The following is a 15,653-nucleotide window of genomic DNA, read 5'->3' as shown; positions in this document are numbered from 1 at the left end:
GATTCTTTTCCTGGCCATTTTGGGAATTAAATAAGAAGGTTTTTTTGTGGTTTTACTTACATGTTAAGCCCTTAAAAAGTCCAAAGAAAATGGACTCTGTCAGTAAGAGTAAAACATTTTATTTGTATTGATACTTTTATAAAGTTCCTCCTGACCTGGCTCCAAAAATAATTTTCTCTTTCATTCTGAAAAGATTATTAAACAATTTAGTGGGCTTATGTCAATGACCATATTTACTATACCTAATTTATTATATTTATTCATTAGCTCTGATTTTAGAAGAAATAGCTATAGACAATCATGACAAGGCTGCAGAACAGCGTCTTCTTCAAGAAGCCCAAGACCTTCATATGTCAGCTCTTAAATTAGCTCAGCAAGCATTTGGAGAAATGAATGTACAAACTGCAAAACATTATGGAAATCTAGGAAGACTCTATCAGTCAATGCGAAGATTTCGGGTAAAATTCTAAAATTTTATTATAAATAAAATTGTTATTAATTATTAATAAATTTATTATTACTTATACTTTTGTAATTATTTATTTCAATTAAAATATTAAAGGTGCACTGTTTTTAAATACAGTATCCAGAATTTATAAAAGATTGTCCATTGCTATAGCATCCTTGTATGTTTTTATATTTGCAAAAGAAAACAACAGAAAATTTATTTTAATTTTTAGCAGTGTCAAATGCTTCGTTATAGCCAAATTTCTTAATGCTGAAACAAGAAACCATAAAGGGAAAAGTAATGAATTCTTTTTTCTCAAATTCTAATATGAAACAAAAATGGAGAATATACACTGAGTGATCACTGAATCACTGACCACCCCTATGAAAACTGAATCCAACCTGTTGACCATGTGAGGTACGAGAGTGCAGCATTAGCCGACCTACATATAGATAAGGTGTCAGTGGTTCAGTACGTAGTAAAATTACGAGTGTGATGGGTAAAAGGAAGGATTTATCGGATTTACTTTGATAAAGGACAGGTTGTGGGTGCTTGACGAGCTGGCGCCTCAATTTCCCAAGCGAGTATTCAAGAGGCGCCGTAGGTTGAAGTGTACCAGGACTGGTGTCAAAATGGTCAAACAATGACCCAATAGCAAAACTGGAAAGGTCAGCGAAAGGTTGATGTTAGAGGTAAGCGCCGAGTCAGACGACTCATACAGGCAAACAGGCGCAGCACCGATGAAGAGTTGACTACCCAATACAACATGGGCTATACCAGCAGACAACCCCTACGGCATCCTCTCCTAACCAAGGTTCATCGGCGTAAAAGACTTGCCAGGTGCAAAGAGTATGCAAGTTGGATGTTAGAAGACTGGAAAAAGGTGTGCTGGCCGGGTGAGTCATGTTATTTACTCCACACCATGGATGGTCGTGTACGGATTTGGCATCAACAACATGAGGCTCTCGATCCATCATGCATGGTATCAAAAGTGCAGGCCAGTGGAAGCGGTTGTATAGTGTGGGGCATGTTTCACTGGCAGGAACTTGGACCCATGGTGCATGTGGAACAACGTATCAGTGGTTTCCGCTATCGTCAACTGCTTGCTGACTATGTACACCCCGCTGTGGGGTGTACATAGTCAGCAAGTCATTCGGGAAAAAGTGTAACACACTTTTTCCCGAATGCCGATGGTATCTTCCAAGATAACAATGCACCGAGCCGTCGGGCACTTGTGCAGGAATGGTTTGAGGAACACAGTTCTGACTTCCAGCATATCGATTGGCCTCTGAACTCCCCCGATATCAGTCCCATAGAGCACTTGTGGAACACTACGGAAAGGCATATCAGGCATCTGGATACACCAGTCATCTCCATACCTGCATTACTGACTGCATTGCACACAGCTTTGGTTGGCCATACCTCCCGAACACTTCCGACATATTGTTGAATCAATGCCACATCGGATAGCACTGTACTGAGGGCAAAAGGAGGACCTATGAAGTATTAGGTAGGTGGTCATAATTCAGTGATCACTCAGTGTATAATTATACTTATGGTGTGAGATGTTCCTAATCATTCATATTAAGGTTGAAGAGCACATTGTTACATTTACAGGGGATAGACAAAATAATGGAAACACCTGATGAAAGTACAGTAGTGGTTTTTGCAATGTCTGTATGATGCAGTGATTAAATACCCTTCCCTGCTGGTAGTAATGTGAAGGAAAGATGATAAAAGCTAATGCTTATTTATGGGTAATATAAAAGGCTACATGAAGAAATTGACTGACATGTCTGAATTCCAAAGAAGTCAATTTGTTGGTGCACTTATGCCAGTGACTAACTGCTGATTTATTGTACACCTGATGGTTGGAGACATGTCATATTCTCAGATGAATCATCATTCACATTTTTTACAACATTAGGAAGAATTTACATTTGGCAACTGCCAAAGGAGGTGCATCATCCAGACTGTCTTGTTGATGATCAAATATAGAGGAGGATCAACAATGGTTTAGCCAGAAAACAACCAATCTGTCTTCTCCCACTCAACTATCCCTTTATCTATAGCAGCAGCTTGCCTTAATGCCACATTGCTCCAAGTTGTACTATCAAAAGCTTTCCTGAAATCCAAGTATATGATATCAAAATTATTTTTTGCATCCAGTTCCTTTGACCATCCCAGTATCCACTCAAATTGATCAGACAAGATTTCCCCTTAACAAACCCATGCTGTGTAACTGCAGTCTTGTTTAGATGATCCTGCATTATTTCTTTAACCAGTGACTCCATTATTTTCCCCTGGAACAGAAGTTAAATTAACAGGTGTGCATTTACTCGTGTCACCCTTTGATTCTCTTTGTGAATAGGGAATGCATTTTCACATCTCCACTCTACAGGAATCTCCCCCGAATCCAAGTATGCTCTCATAATTATGGCTAAGGGTTTGCTTATTACTTCGTTGCCTCCCTTAATGTAATTGGATAGATCTCATCCAACTCAATTGGTTTTCTTATGTTAAAGAACTTCAACAATTTCTCTTTCACTTTCTTCTGAGTTATTACAAAATCATTTAGCTCCCTGTTAGAATTTGATAAAATTCCTCATGTCTAAAATGTAGATGCAAAATACTCATTTGGTTTGTCAGCAGCCTGAGCAGGATCATCGACAGTCGAACCATCGATATCAAGTGGACTAATTTGATTCATCCCCTTCCTTCTAGTGCTCACATAAGTAAAGAAGCCTTTACTGGTTTTTTTGCATCCTTTGCCAAATATTTCTCGTAATATACCTTCACTAGTCTAACCTCCTTTGTGACTTGATTACAGACTAGTTTATATCTATCATAGGTTCTGAATCACTTGATAATTTATATGAATCCCATGCATTTTTCTTCTCTGCCACCAGTCTTATTAGTTCATTTGACATCCATTTAGGTCCAAGCCTAGGATGGTATTCCTTAGTTGGTATGAAAAGTCTAGTAGTTTCTCTGATTAATTCCTTGAATGCTTCTCATTTAGAATTGGCTGATGGTAATATCAGTTGTCCCACCGTATTGAATTTAAAAATGTCTGAGACCACTGTAGTTACCTGTATGAAAGTAAAACCTTTCCTTTTATCATTGATGAAAATGACATATTTAAGTAAATCTGTTATCACAGATTTACTTACAGTGTACACTGTGATCACTGCCACCTAGTGGTTATTTTTCAGATAATAATCTGCAGATTATTAATGCATGAGTAATCTCTGCTGATAATCATCAAGAATATTACTCACTCTGGTTGCCTCTCTAACATGCTGCTATAGAAAACAGTCATCCAATAAATCTGCAAAAGGAGTGTGAGTGAGTGACCAACCCACAAGTTCCAATCAATATCTGGAAAGTTAGTCTCCCATTATAAGATATTCTGATTGAGTGGCCCACTCTATTTCTCTGTACAGTTGTTTGTTGTACTCATCAGAGTCATTAGGTGTATAACACACTCCTACTCTCATTTTTTCTTTCCCAGTGCTTATGTCACATTGAGTCTAGAGAACAGGGCCAAATGAATCAAAACTTTCACCTGATATTTCTGAAGAGGGCATAATCTGCAGTAGTATCTTTCTTGAAGCAATCAAAATCAATTGATGGCGTATAGAATATCCAAAGTGGATTCACAGACAGAAAAATGTAGAGGTTTGCTGATGTTTAAAAGGAATGCTTTGCTGGTAAAAAATCCTTTTGCATTTCGCCAGTGGAATTTAATTTCTGATGCTGTGTGGAGTTTAAAAGTCTCTTGCTTTTCCAAAAAATCTCCTGTTTTTTGGAAAGCGCTTGTGCTTTTTGCAAAAATCCTCCTGGATTTTTGCCTGTTATGGCCAAAAACTTGTCGTTTCCTCCTGCTTACATATACTTTACCTCCAGCCTTTTGAAAATCAAATTTTGGCAGCTTGGTAATTTTAAATACAGTATTGGTTGAATTATTTTCTAAATGATTAGTTGTAAATGGAAATTATTAGTTATATCTGGTCTTGCTGATGTATAATATTCATCTTACCTATAGAAATATATAAAGTTCATTCACATCAAAATCCCATACAACAATATGGAATCACGTTACACTTCATTATGGGTATTAGGAGATGGATGATATTAGGAGACACTCTTATTTAACTGTTCGATGGGATCTTTTTTTCTCACTCTAAACAAAACTATGGGATTGTCAAGCTTTATGGGCTGTTAGAAACTTTGTGAAGAAGGTTTAAAAACTTCTTGTAGCTTGTGACTGCAGTACTGCATATACAATTATTATTGTGGCCGAGTGGTCTGGCACGTGGGTGCATAAGTACACATGCCTTGAGTGACCGGGTTTCAAGCCCATGACTGCTGAATACGGTGCTGTTTCTTGTATTCTGTCTATCTTGTGAACTCCTCTGACTGTTTGGTCGTCCGGGAGTACAAACAGAAAATTTATTTATTACATAATACAGTGGATTCCGGTTATTTGGGACACTGGTTAATTGGACCAGCCATTTATTTGGGACAAATCTTAAAAAACAGAACCAAATTTCTTTGCTTAATTGGGACAATATGCCATTTAATCGGGGCAGGAGATCGCAGCACTCAAGATTACCCTGCAGTTGTCTCCGACCATACCACGTGGTCTCATCGGATTTCTGAAGATCACAACCATAAACAATAAAAACAATTAGCAGTTTCCAGTTTATTGGGCTTTTCTGTTAGTGCACTCTGTTATAAACGGATAGTAAACCCAATCTTATTGAATTTGTGATAATACCAACAGCTGGAATTCTAACATTTCATTATTAGGGTGAAATGTGTTTCCCTTCCGTGAAATCTTCAATCATATAAAAAACATAAATTTCAAAATCTTCTCTTCATTCCTATTTTTTAAGCTTCTTAACTTGTTACTCCATATCTCACTTGCACATAGTTTGTTAGTTGCAATTTGTGTGTGCCGTGTTCTTTGTTATTGATTGCTTATCTTTTTTGCTGTTTTAAATTTTAAACCCTCCCTCCAAAATGTCAGTGAACAGAAATATCAACTAGTTAGTATGTACATATTACAGTATGTATTAATTAGGCTGTGCATGTATGAGTAAATTTATTTTTTTTATTTATTTATTTTTTTTTTTAGTAATTTTATTTGGTTAAGTGCTAATTAATTTTCGCAGATATGACTACACAACAATACTACCTTACCAGTAGCAGTAATGTAATTTAAGAACCATTGCATTAAAAAAAAAAAAAAAAAAAAAAAAAAAAAAGTTAGAAATTTTATGTAGGCAGCAACTGGTACGTGAACATACAAGTGTGGAATACTAGTTTGATTTCTAATGTTGCCTTTAGACCACTTATGGTTGTTACAGTTATTTCTGTCTGGAATCATTAAATTGGCTAACAGTTAGCTAAAGTAGATTAGTGGATAGGTAATTTTTTATTAAGATACACATGGGCTCTGAATACCTATTTTTGTTTCTTGATATTCTTTTTCCTTGGAATCAAGAACTAGTTAGTTTAATTTTAATTACTTGAACAGTAGTGGGAAAAAGTTACCTCCACTGGAATTTAAATGTTTGTAAAAAAATTCTGCATGCTTGTTTTTAAACACCGGTGTTATGTGTAATAATTGTGAAAATGTAAAGGCAATTGGTTTAATATGTGTACTGAAATATGGTTTTATGCTTATTAATGCAGGAAGCTGAGCAGATGCATTTGAAAGCAATTCATATCAAAGAGCAACTTTTAGGTCCAGAAGATTATGAAGTGGCACTCTCTGTTGGACATCTGGCTTCATTGTATAATTATGATATGTTACTTTTTGACAAGGCAGAACAACTTTACTTACGCTCAATAAGTATAGGTAATTATATCAAGTTATATAAGTATAGGTAATTATATTAAGCTATTTAGCAATTCTTCCCCCCCCTTTTTGTTTGTTTAGAGGGTTTTTTTTTTTATGTTGAAGATTGAAATATAGTAAAGTGCTTAATTCATAAACTTATATTTTTTTTAACATCATTACCGAAATGTTGTTGTATGTTGAGAAGAATGTGTTAACTGTGTAGTTTGCATGGATTTCATGAAATTTCCAAAATTGAGAATTTTGGAAATATAGGTTAACTGTTTGTAATAATGTAACAAGCATTGCACAAATTAATGGGCTTCTTTCAAAACCTGTTTTTTTTTTTACCTGCCACACAGTAGGTAACATCAATTTTCTCACTTTTTTTTCTCATCCCACATGAAAACAAATATTTACTGTTGGGATGGGAAGAACTTTTAAGGGAATTTTTTCATGCTGGTAAAGTAAATTGGTCTTCAGCCAAGTTTGAATACATTTTTCTTCTGGAACTGATTTTTCATCTTAAAAAAAAAAAACTGGCAAACTGACTAGAATAAATTCAGTTTACAAACAGTATATACTGACACCTCAAGTCCTTACTTCCTTGGTGGAAATCCCAAACAGTCGGTGCTTCTTTCAAATGTTTGTTACCTCAAGGAAAGGTAATGAAAATTTACATCAGCCTTTATCAAATTCAAAATTTGGCCTCCCAAATATGTAACTGAATTCCACAATACATACAGTAAACCCTTAATTTCAAGGATTTAATGTGTGGTTTTGATTAATTGTGGGTTATTATGCCTTTGTACAGCATTTCCCAAACTACTGAGATTTATGGACCCCTTCAAAAAAAAAAAAAAAAAAAATATATATATATATATATACACACACACACACTGAGTGATCACTGAATTACGACCACCCTTATCAAAAGTGAATGCGACCCGTTGAGCACGTGAGGTACGAGAGTGCGGAGTTAGTTGACCTACATAGCATAGATAAGGTGTCAGTGTTTCAGTGGGTAGTAAAATTCCGAGCATGATGGGTAAAAGGAAGGATTTATCCGAATTTGATAAAGGACAGATTGTGGGAGCTCGATGAACTGGTTCCTTCCCAAACGGCTGAACTGGTGGGGTGTTCGAGAGCCGCCATAGTTAAAGTTAGTTAAAGTGTACCAGGACGGGCGTCAAAATGGTCAAACAACCCGACAGCAAAACTGCAAAGGCCAGCGAAAGGTTGAAGTTAGAGGTAAGCGCAGGGTCCAACAACTCGTACAGGCGAACAGGCACAGCACTGTTCAAGAGTTGAATACCCAATACAACACGGTCCAACCTGGAAGAATATCTGCCATGACCATTCGTGGCACACTCACACGTATGGACTATACCAGCAGATGACCCCTACAGCATTCTCTCCTAACCAAGGTTCATTGGCGTAAAAGACTTGCCTGGTGCAAAGAGCATACAAGTTGGATGTTAGAAGACTGGAAGAAATTGTGCTGGTCAGATGAGTCACATTATTTACTCCACACCATGGATGGTTGAGTACGGATTTGGCCTCAACAACATGAGGCTCTTCATCCATCATGCATGGTATCAATAGTGTAGGTCAGTGGAGGCAGTTGTATGGTGTGGGGTATGATTCACTGGCAGGAACTTGAATCCCTGGTTCATGTGGAACAACATGTCACTGGTCTCCATTATTGTCATCTACTTGCTGACTGTGTAACCCCACTATGTTACACTTTTTCCCAAATGCCGATGGTGTCTTCCAAGATTACAATGCGCCGAGCTATTGGGCACTTGTGCAGGAATGGTTTGAGGAACACAATTCTGACTTCAGCATATTGATTGGCTTATGAACTTCTCCAATATCAAACCCATAAAGCACTTGTGGGACACTATGGAAAGGCATATCAGTCATCTGGATATACCAATCACCTCTATACCTGCATTGCTGGCTGCATTAAGCACACCTTGGTTGGCTATACCTTCCGAACACTTCCGACATCTTTGTTGAATCAATGCCACGTTGGATAGCTGCTGTACTGAGGGCAAAAGGAGGACCTACGAAGTATTAGGTAGGTGGTAATAATTCAGGGATCTCTCTCTCTCTCTCTCTGTGCGCGCACACACTGGGTTTTCTGAAAAGAAAATTCAAAAGTTTTATGCATGAAACAACTCAGCTTTATTTTTATTTTTATACAGATATACAAAGGGTACTAGGAAAGTTTTGCAATATGACGCAACAATGAATCACAGGAAGCTGCTTGTTGCTGCATGTTGAGACATGTTCATACGTGCATAGTAGCCGCCGCGCCAAGTCGATGGGCTCAGTTATTCATTAGTAGTGAGAGTGTAAAGTGCTTGCGATGGCATCGTGGTCACGAAATGAGATAAGGACAGTTTTGCGGTATAATTTCGTGCGTGGTTTAACCATAGACCAGTGCTTAGAAGAAATGACTCTTGCACTAGATGATGATTGTCCACATCGTACAACGATATTCAGGTGGTATAGAGAATTCCAAAGGGGAAATTTCACTCTGGAGGATTCTGAGAGGCCGGGAAGGCCACGAACGTCAGTTACGGAGGAAAACGTTACTGCTGTGAGGAAAATGCTTGACGAAAACAGGCGAGTGACCTACCAACAGATAGAGGATACTTTGGGCCTAAATGCACCAGCAATTCGTTCGATTCTGCAAGATCATTTGCACGTGAAGAAACTTTGTTCTCTCTGGGTGCCGCATCAACTGACTGAAGAGCAGATGACACGACGTGTGACTTGGTGCCGGGAGATGTTAAAAAAGTTTGATAAGGGACAATCTCGGTATGTGAACAACATCGTGACAGGTGACGAGACTTGGCTGTACTATTACGATCTGCCGACCAAGGCTCAAAACAAAGTTTGGGTCTTTGATGTTGACGACACACCCGTAATTGTCAGAAAATCCCGATCTGTAAAGAAGAAAATGATAGCTGTATTTTTCAAATCGAGTGGAATTGTGGAACATGTCGTTTTGGACATGCAGAAGACAGTCACAGCTAAGTGGTATACTGAACAATGCCTGCCTAAAGTCATTGGATCTATGAAGAACCTGCGGCCAAAGTCAAGAATGGACACCTGGTACCTCCATCACGATAATGCTATAGCTCACCGCGCCAAAGCCTGCACCGAATATTTGACCACGACAGGACTGAAACTTCTCGAGCACCCTCCCTACAGTCCAGACCTTGCTCCCTGCGACTTTGCACTGTTCCCACATGTGAAAATGAAGCTAAAAGGGAGGCGGTTTTCCAGTGATGAGGACCTTCTACGGGCTTGGGACAACGAGTGTGCTTTACTCCCTAGTGAAAGTTGGCAGAACTGGTTTAAAGATTGGTTTCGGAGTATGGAGAGGTGTATTGAATGTAGAGGAAATTACTTTGAAAAAATTAAATAAACAAAGCTGTATTGCAAAACTTTCCTAGTACCCTTTGTATATTAATAACTTTATCGTCAATTTGCTATACATAGAATGAATAATTTGAAATGTGTATACAATTTTATATATATAATCTCATTGAAAATAAGTAATATTCTATAACGAAATTCGTTGTGATTCTATCAGTATATTTTTAAGAAAATAAACACACATATTACTTGATACCGTCAAGTACAGGGGGTCAGCATTTTGCCGACCCCCTGTAATTGGTCTGCAGACCCCAGTTTGGGTAACGCTGCCTTTGTAAAATATACCTATTTAACTTTTTCAGTTTTGATTATTCATTGGTAGTCTATCATGAAGAGTTGCTGAGGATTTGTGAGTTTGGAATGTGATGTGGGGGTATTGGCAGTCTCAAAGAAAGCAAAGTGAGAGAAGTGAGGAAGCCTCAACTGCAAAGTGAGAGAAGTGAGGAAGCCTCAACTGTTTCTCAGGGTGTTGAGGAAGATTTTGAACACGTCTAAGTTAAATAAATTCTGGGTTATTTTGTATTTCTGTCCAAGGCTCTGGCTGACAAGGTGATTGAAATAGCCCCTTTGATGGAGTGTGGTCTGTAGTTTAATCAGGTTTAGAAGAGGATTGGCAGCTTTTGTGGCCCCTTACAAGAGACCTTCAAGGATTTTCAGTGATAGAAAAACAGACATCCATAACAAGGTTTGTAGGTTTCATACACTACAGAAAAGAGCCTGCTTTAAGACAATTTTGAAAATACCTCACTGTAAAATATACAAATTTTTTTTCTTGACAGTGAGGTGTACTTGTTTGTATTGTATGAATGCTACTTAAAGAAAGTTAGGGTGTATGTATATTGCCAATTTCCCTGGATTTCAAGGGGAGACACCAAAAAACAAGTTAATGTATGCAGCACATTACATTTCAGGTGCATTAGTTAATAGTAATAATTCACAATTTATTTATATGTATTTATTTAAAAAAAATGCAATGACTTGTGTATGAACTGAAAGCATTTTGTTTCCGAACAACCATATTCCATTCATTCCTCCATCCAGCACACAACCAAAAATGTAATATCCAGTGCTTCAGCTGAAATATGTTTGGGGGGAGGAATCACAGATTTCTGTTAGTCTGATTTTAAAGAAATAACTTTTAATGAAAGTACTATTTAAGTTGTCAAATGTGGAGATATTGGAGATGTTGTGTCACTCAGATAGGATGCATAATTTCAGTTTGGGGAGTACAGTGTGTATAGAAAAGACAGACAGGATAGGAGAGGGGGGGGTTGTGCTCTTAGTTCAGAATTATATAAAGCCTAAGGAAGTGCATCCAGTTTTTGTGTGTGGCCAGTGCAATGTTGAATCAGTTTGGTGTGACATAACTGGGAAAACAAAACAGAGTAGGAGTGGGGTTTAAGTTTAATGACTATGATGAGTATAATGAAAAGCTATACAGGCAAAGAGTGGGCCAGTAAATCAGAATGTCTTATAATGGGGGATTTTAACTTTCCAGATATTGATTGAAACTTGTGGGTTGGTCAACTACACAATAGTAGGACTTTTGTGGATTTATTGGATAAAATAATATCAGCATGTTACAGATATAACAAGGGATAGCAATATTCTTCATTAAGAAATTAGTATCAGTAATGGCAAATCAAGTGAGAAAGCAAGCTTATAAAACATAAACAAAAAAAAAAAAAAAAAAAAAACTTCCTATATTACTTCTCATCACCTCTAATAATTTGTACCGCTACAACAACAGATGGAAGTTTATTCCAACAATTGACCACCCGCTGGCTAAAGGCAAACTTCCGCATATCTCCCCTACAACCATTCTTCCTCAATTTGGATTTGTGGTTCCTCATGTGTAGCCTGAGCAGGAGGAAGAATGCAATCATCATTAAGCTTAGTTAAGTCTTAAATACCTGTCAGATCACCTTGCCAGGTGCCTAGGCTCCAGATGATACAATTTGCAGATTGAAGTCTTTTTTTTTTTTTTTTTTTTAATTATTATTAAGACCACTCTTTTCTTTCCTTCACTAATCTTTTTGCCCTTCTCTGCACCCTTTCCAGCAGATCTACATTCTTTATAAAATGAGGCCTCCAGATGTGTATGCAGTACTCAAGATGTGGACTAACCACTGCCTTGTACAATGGGATAATCACCACCTTATATCTGCTAGCAAATTTCCTATATATCATTGACAAAATTCCATGAGCTGTCCTGGCAACCTGTCTGTACTGCTCAGAGACCTTCATATGTGATTGCACAATTACCCCAGGTGTTTTTCATTTTTTTATACCCTGAGTGTAGTACCATAGAGTTGATATATTAATCTGCAGTAATGCCACCCATATGCTATACCTGGCATTTAAGGGGATTTCAGGATAGCTTTCAATACTGCTGCATATTAAAAGATTGCCGTAAAGATTGGAGCAGTGTGGCTTTAAGTGCAAGTTAGTGCAATGGATAAAGGGATAGTTGAATAGGAGAAGACCAGAGAACAGTTATCAATGGACACTGCTGTTTGTGGATTCTTTATTCTCACTGTGTCCCTAATTAAAAACATCATTACTTCTTACAACATGTCCCTCCCTCTACTCTTTACTCACTGAATGTATGATGAATAGTTAAATTAATAGAACAAACTTATCTGCGAAAAGCTGTGAAGCTGCCAAACACTTCTCGTTTTTTTCACAGATATACGTGTTCTTACTTCCAGTCTGAATGATGTTCATTTCCATTTAGTTTCCCAAGTCTCACTTACTTTTTCTGACAGATTCAAATTATTGGTTGTCTCAGTCACTGCTCATTTTAGTTGTCCTAATTATTCACTGTGATACTTTTTTTTTCTTCAAATGTGATACTTGTAGTTGTATATTTTCTGATATTCCTTGTCAAAGACTTCGTAATTTGGAACTCCTCTTTTGATTTTCTCTGGGTAAAAATCTCTACTCCATTCTGTAAAATTCGTCTGTTTTCTTTATTGTTCTCCTGACTTCAGAACTCTGACTTCCTTTCTCTGAAACTGAGTTATCTCCAGTGGGAGGAAACTAAAAAGAAAGTCGTAGTGAGTAAATACTTCCTTTAGACTACTACCATAAACTATCAGACATTTAGCTACACTAGATAAAAAAACAAATCCTTAGTTTAAAAAAAAAATAAAAGGCTTATTCTGAAGCCGTATTTTTTAGCAAATGTCAAAATTCAGAATAACATTTCCTCACTTTGCTGTTGCTTAATGCAGGTACTGGAAAAGATGGCTTTCACAAAGAATCCCGTCTGTTGAGGTTTATCTAATCTGATTGGCATGCATTTAGATCAGTGGCCAGCATAATCTTTCCATTAGTGAAGAAGTCTTCTAATGAGAAGTGTAATCTTAGAATTATACACTTCTCATGAGAAGGCCCTTAATGTGGTTATGTTGCCTTGCAGTGGACTGTATCTTTCTCTTAGAACAGGAATTCTTAACCTGTGGTCCACAGACCCATTGGGATCCATAAATGGATTCAAGGGGTTTTTAAATTTAACTAAAATAAAATTTGAAGTTTATTATTATGAGGTCCTTGGAGTTTTTCGTCAGTAACTAGTCAGGCGTTATAGAGCACACATTACAGCAGTGGTTGTTTTCATTTGTTTTTGCAAACTTAACTGCCAGTTTTTTTACATAAGAAGGCTTTGGCTTCATTTACTGTTATCTGAGATAATGCATACATTTTTTTTCATGAGCTTTTTCATAAATAACTTAGCTTTTTTTAGTCAGTTTTTCCCAAAACGAAAATGCACTAGCTAACATGGGTGTGTGAGGGTGATGGGGGATCAAAGTACAGTTACATTTTTTATTTCCTTTATAGTCTACACATGCTTTATTGGCATTAGCATTAGTAGAGGCACATGATGCAAGAAAGCAAGCTTATACAGCATCAGCCAAAAAAAAAAAAAAAACCTTCCCATATCACTGATCCATTCATTCCAAATGTTTGTCTAGTTCTGTCTTGAATTTATTTAAGTTGTCAACTTCCACAACAACAACAGATGGAAGTTTTATTCCAGCAATCAACTACCTGCTGGCTAAAGGCAAACTTCCGCACATCTATTCTACAACTGTCTTTCCTCAGTTTGAATTTATGCCCCCTCAGGTTTGTTATCTGAGCAAGAGAAAGAATCCCATCAGCATTGAGCCTGCTCAATCCATTCAAAACCTTATACACCTCAATCAGATTGCCTTGCTGGTGTCTAGTCTCCAGAAGCTGCAATTTGCAGAACTTAAGCCTTTCTTCATAAGAGGACCCCCTTTGTTCCCTTCACCAGTCTTGTTGCTCTTCTCTTTACTCATTCTAGACCTCTACATCCTTCCTAAAATGAGGCTTCCGGACCTGTATGCAGTACTCAAGGTGTGGCCTGACCATAAGTACTGCGTACAGGTCTGGAAGCGCCTCATTTTAGGAAGGATGTAGTCTACTTACACTTTTACTGTATTTAATAATAGACTGATTACTCACCTATTGGTAAGAAATTCATAATTAACTTCTGCCCTTCTAATATTTTTAATGGTAAAATATCCATTGTGCACTTTTGGCCACAGTAGTGACTTAAGTTAAAACTATGGTTTCATGATCATACAAATAAGAAAAAATACAAGCAACTTGAAATGGTCTCTTGAATAAAATATCACTGCACCCCTTTACAAAATATCTTTTTTTTTGGAAAGTGTGCAGAATTTTTTTATTTTTCTCAGTGGAGTTCCTTTTTATAAGAACAACATTTTACAAGAAAATTTACAAAAGAAAGTTAAGCTTTAATGATGTGAGTCAGCCTCATTCTTTTTATCTCTCTCTAGGCATTAAGTTATTTGGAGAAAGTTATAGTGGACTAGAATATGATTATCGTGGACTGCTAAGAGTTTATACTACACGTAAGGATCATGAAAAAGCAGCACAATATTACTTAATTCTTCATCAGTGGAAATTATTACGTGACCGTACAGTAGAGGCAGAGAGTGAAATGTCTCCTCTTACTTTACAGACAGATCCTATCCCCCCAGAAGAAATTCTTTCCACTTTTCTTCAAGTTCAGTAAATCATTCAGGTGAAAATTGTGTACAGTTTAAAACAGTGTTGTAATACTCTTTAGATGGACACATGAATTGTATAGTTATTGTATTTTTGTTGGTGCTTGGAATTAAAAAATTGTGCTTTTGTTTGTTTATATCATGTCTGGATGTAGATAAGGAATGCCTTATGTATGAGATAAGCTAATTGTTTAATATATGAGATTGTGAGTGGGTGTACTTCTTTACGCTTTAATGTTCCCTCACTTCCTCAGAAGACACATGTGCAAGTGTGCATGCACAATAATGATATCCTCATTAAAAGATCAAACACTTATTTTAAAAATTAAATTATATGAAGTGGTCATAATTAATTAAATTGATGCAATTTGCTAAGTAGCAACTCAATTTGCTAAATGCTGTATACAGAAAGAAGCTATGCCTTACATGCACAGTTACTTTTTAATTATCTGAATAACTGGGCAACAATGCTTAATACTGTGATATTCAAACCACAAGAAAAACTGTAAAACAATTTTTTACAGCTTCATTAGTCTCTAGAATATGGACCTGTTTGCCTGGGGTAGATGTGCGAAATTAAATGCAGTCCTGCACATTATCATCCATGGTAGTGTAATGGTTTTGTCACTTTGTCAGTCATTTGGAGAGATTGATTCAGAGATTGGAGAAATTCTTAAAGGCCTCTTCAATTGGGCTTTAGTACACCAATCTCAGGAGAAGGGAAGAGTAGGTTTTTAAGTCCGCACGTACATGCAAATTAGCCCACGAACACAATGTAATATGGTATTAGATACCAATGTGTTATATAACTAATAACAGCAACAACAGCATGTCATACAAAATG

General features: G+C 37.0%; 1 protein-coding gene across 2 annotated transcripts in view; it reads left to right on the top strand.

Moving 5' to 3' along the window:
* The window catches only part of Pat1 (Protein interacting with APP tail-1), a 246,621-nt gene extending 231,684 nt beyond the window's left edge, over window positions 1-14,937 (top strand). For both annotated transcript variants that reach the window (XM_090387853.1, XM_090387854.1), the window contains 3 exons: window positions 268-458; window positions 6,152-6,317; window positions 14,579-14,937. In XM_090387853.1, the coding sequence (XP_090243979.1) occupies window positions 268-458; window positions 6,152-6,317; window positions 14,579-14,817 (596 nt within the window). In that variant the 3' untranslated portion in view covers window positions 14,818-14,937. The remainder of the gene's footprint in view (window positions 1-267; window positions 459-6,151; window positions 6,318-14,578) is intronic.
* The last annotated feature ends 716 nt before the right edge of the window (window positions 14,938-15,653 follow it).

The sequence above is a fragment of the Mastigoproctus giganteus genome, chromosome 13 (genome assembly GCF_048544385.1).
Source record: "Mastigoproctus giganteus isolate SK-2022 chromosome 13, ASM4854438v1, whole genome shotgun sequence".
NCBI classification, from domain to species: Eukaryota; Metazoa; Arthropoda; class Arachnida; order Uropygi; family Thelyphonidae; genus Mastigoproctus; species Mastigoproctus giganteus.
This window is presented reverse-complemented; position numbering and strand designations above follow the sequence as displayed.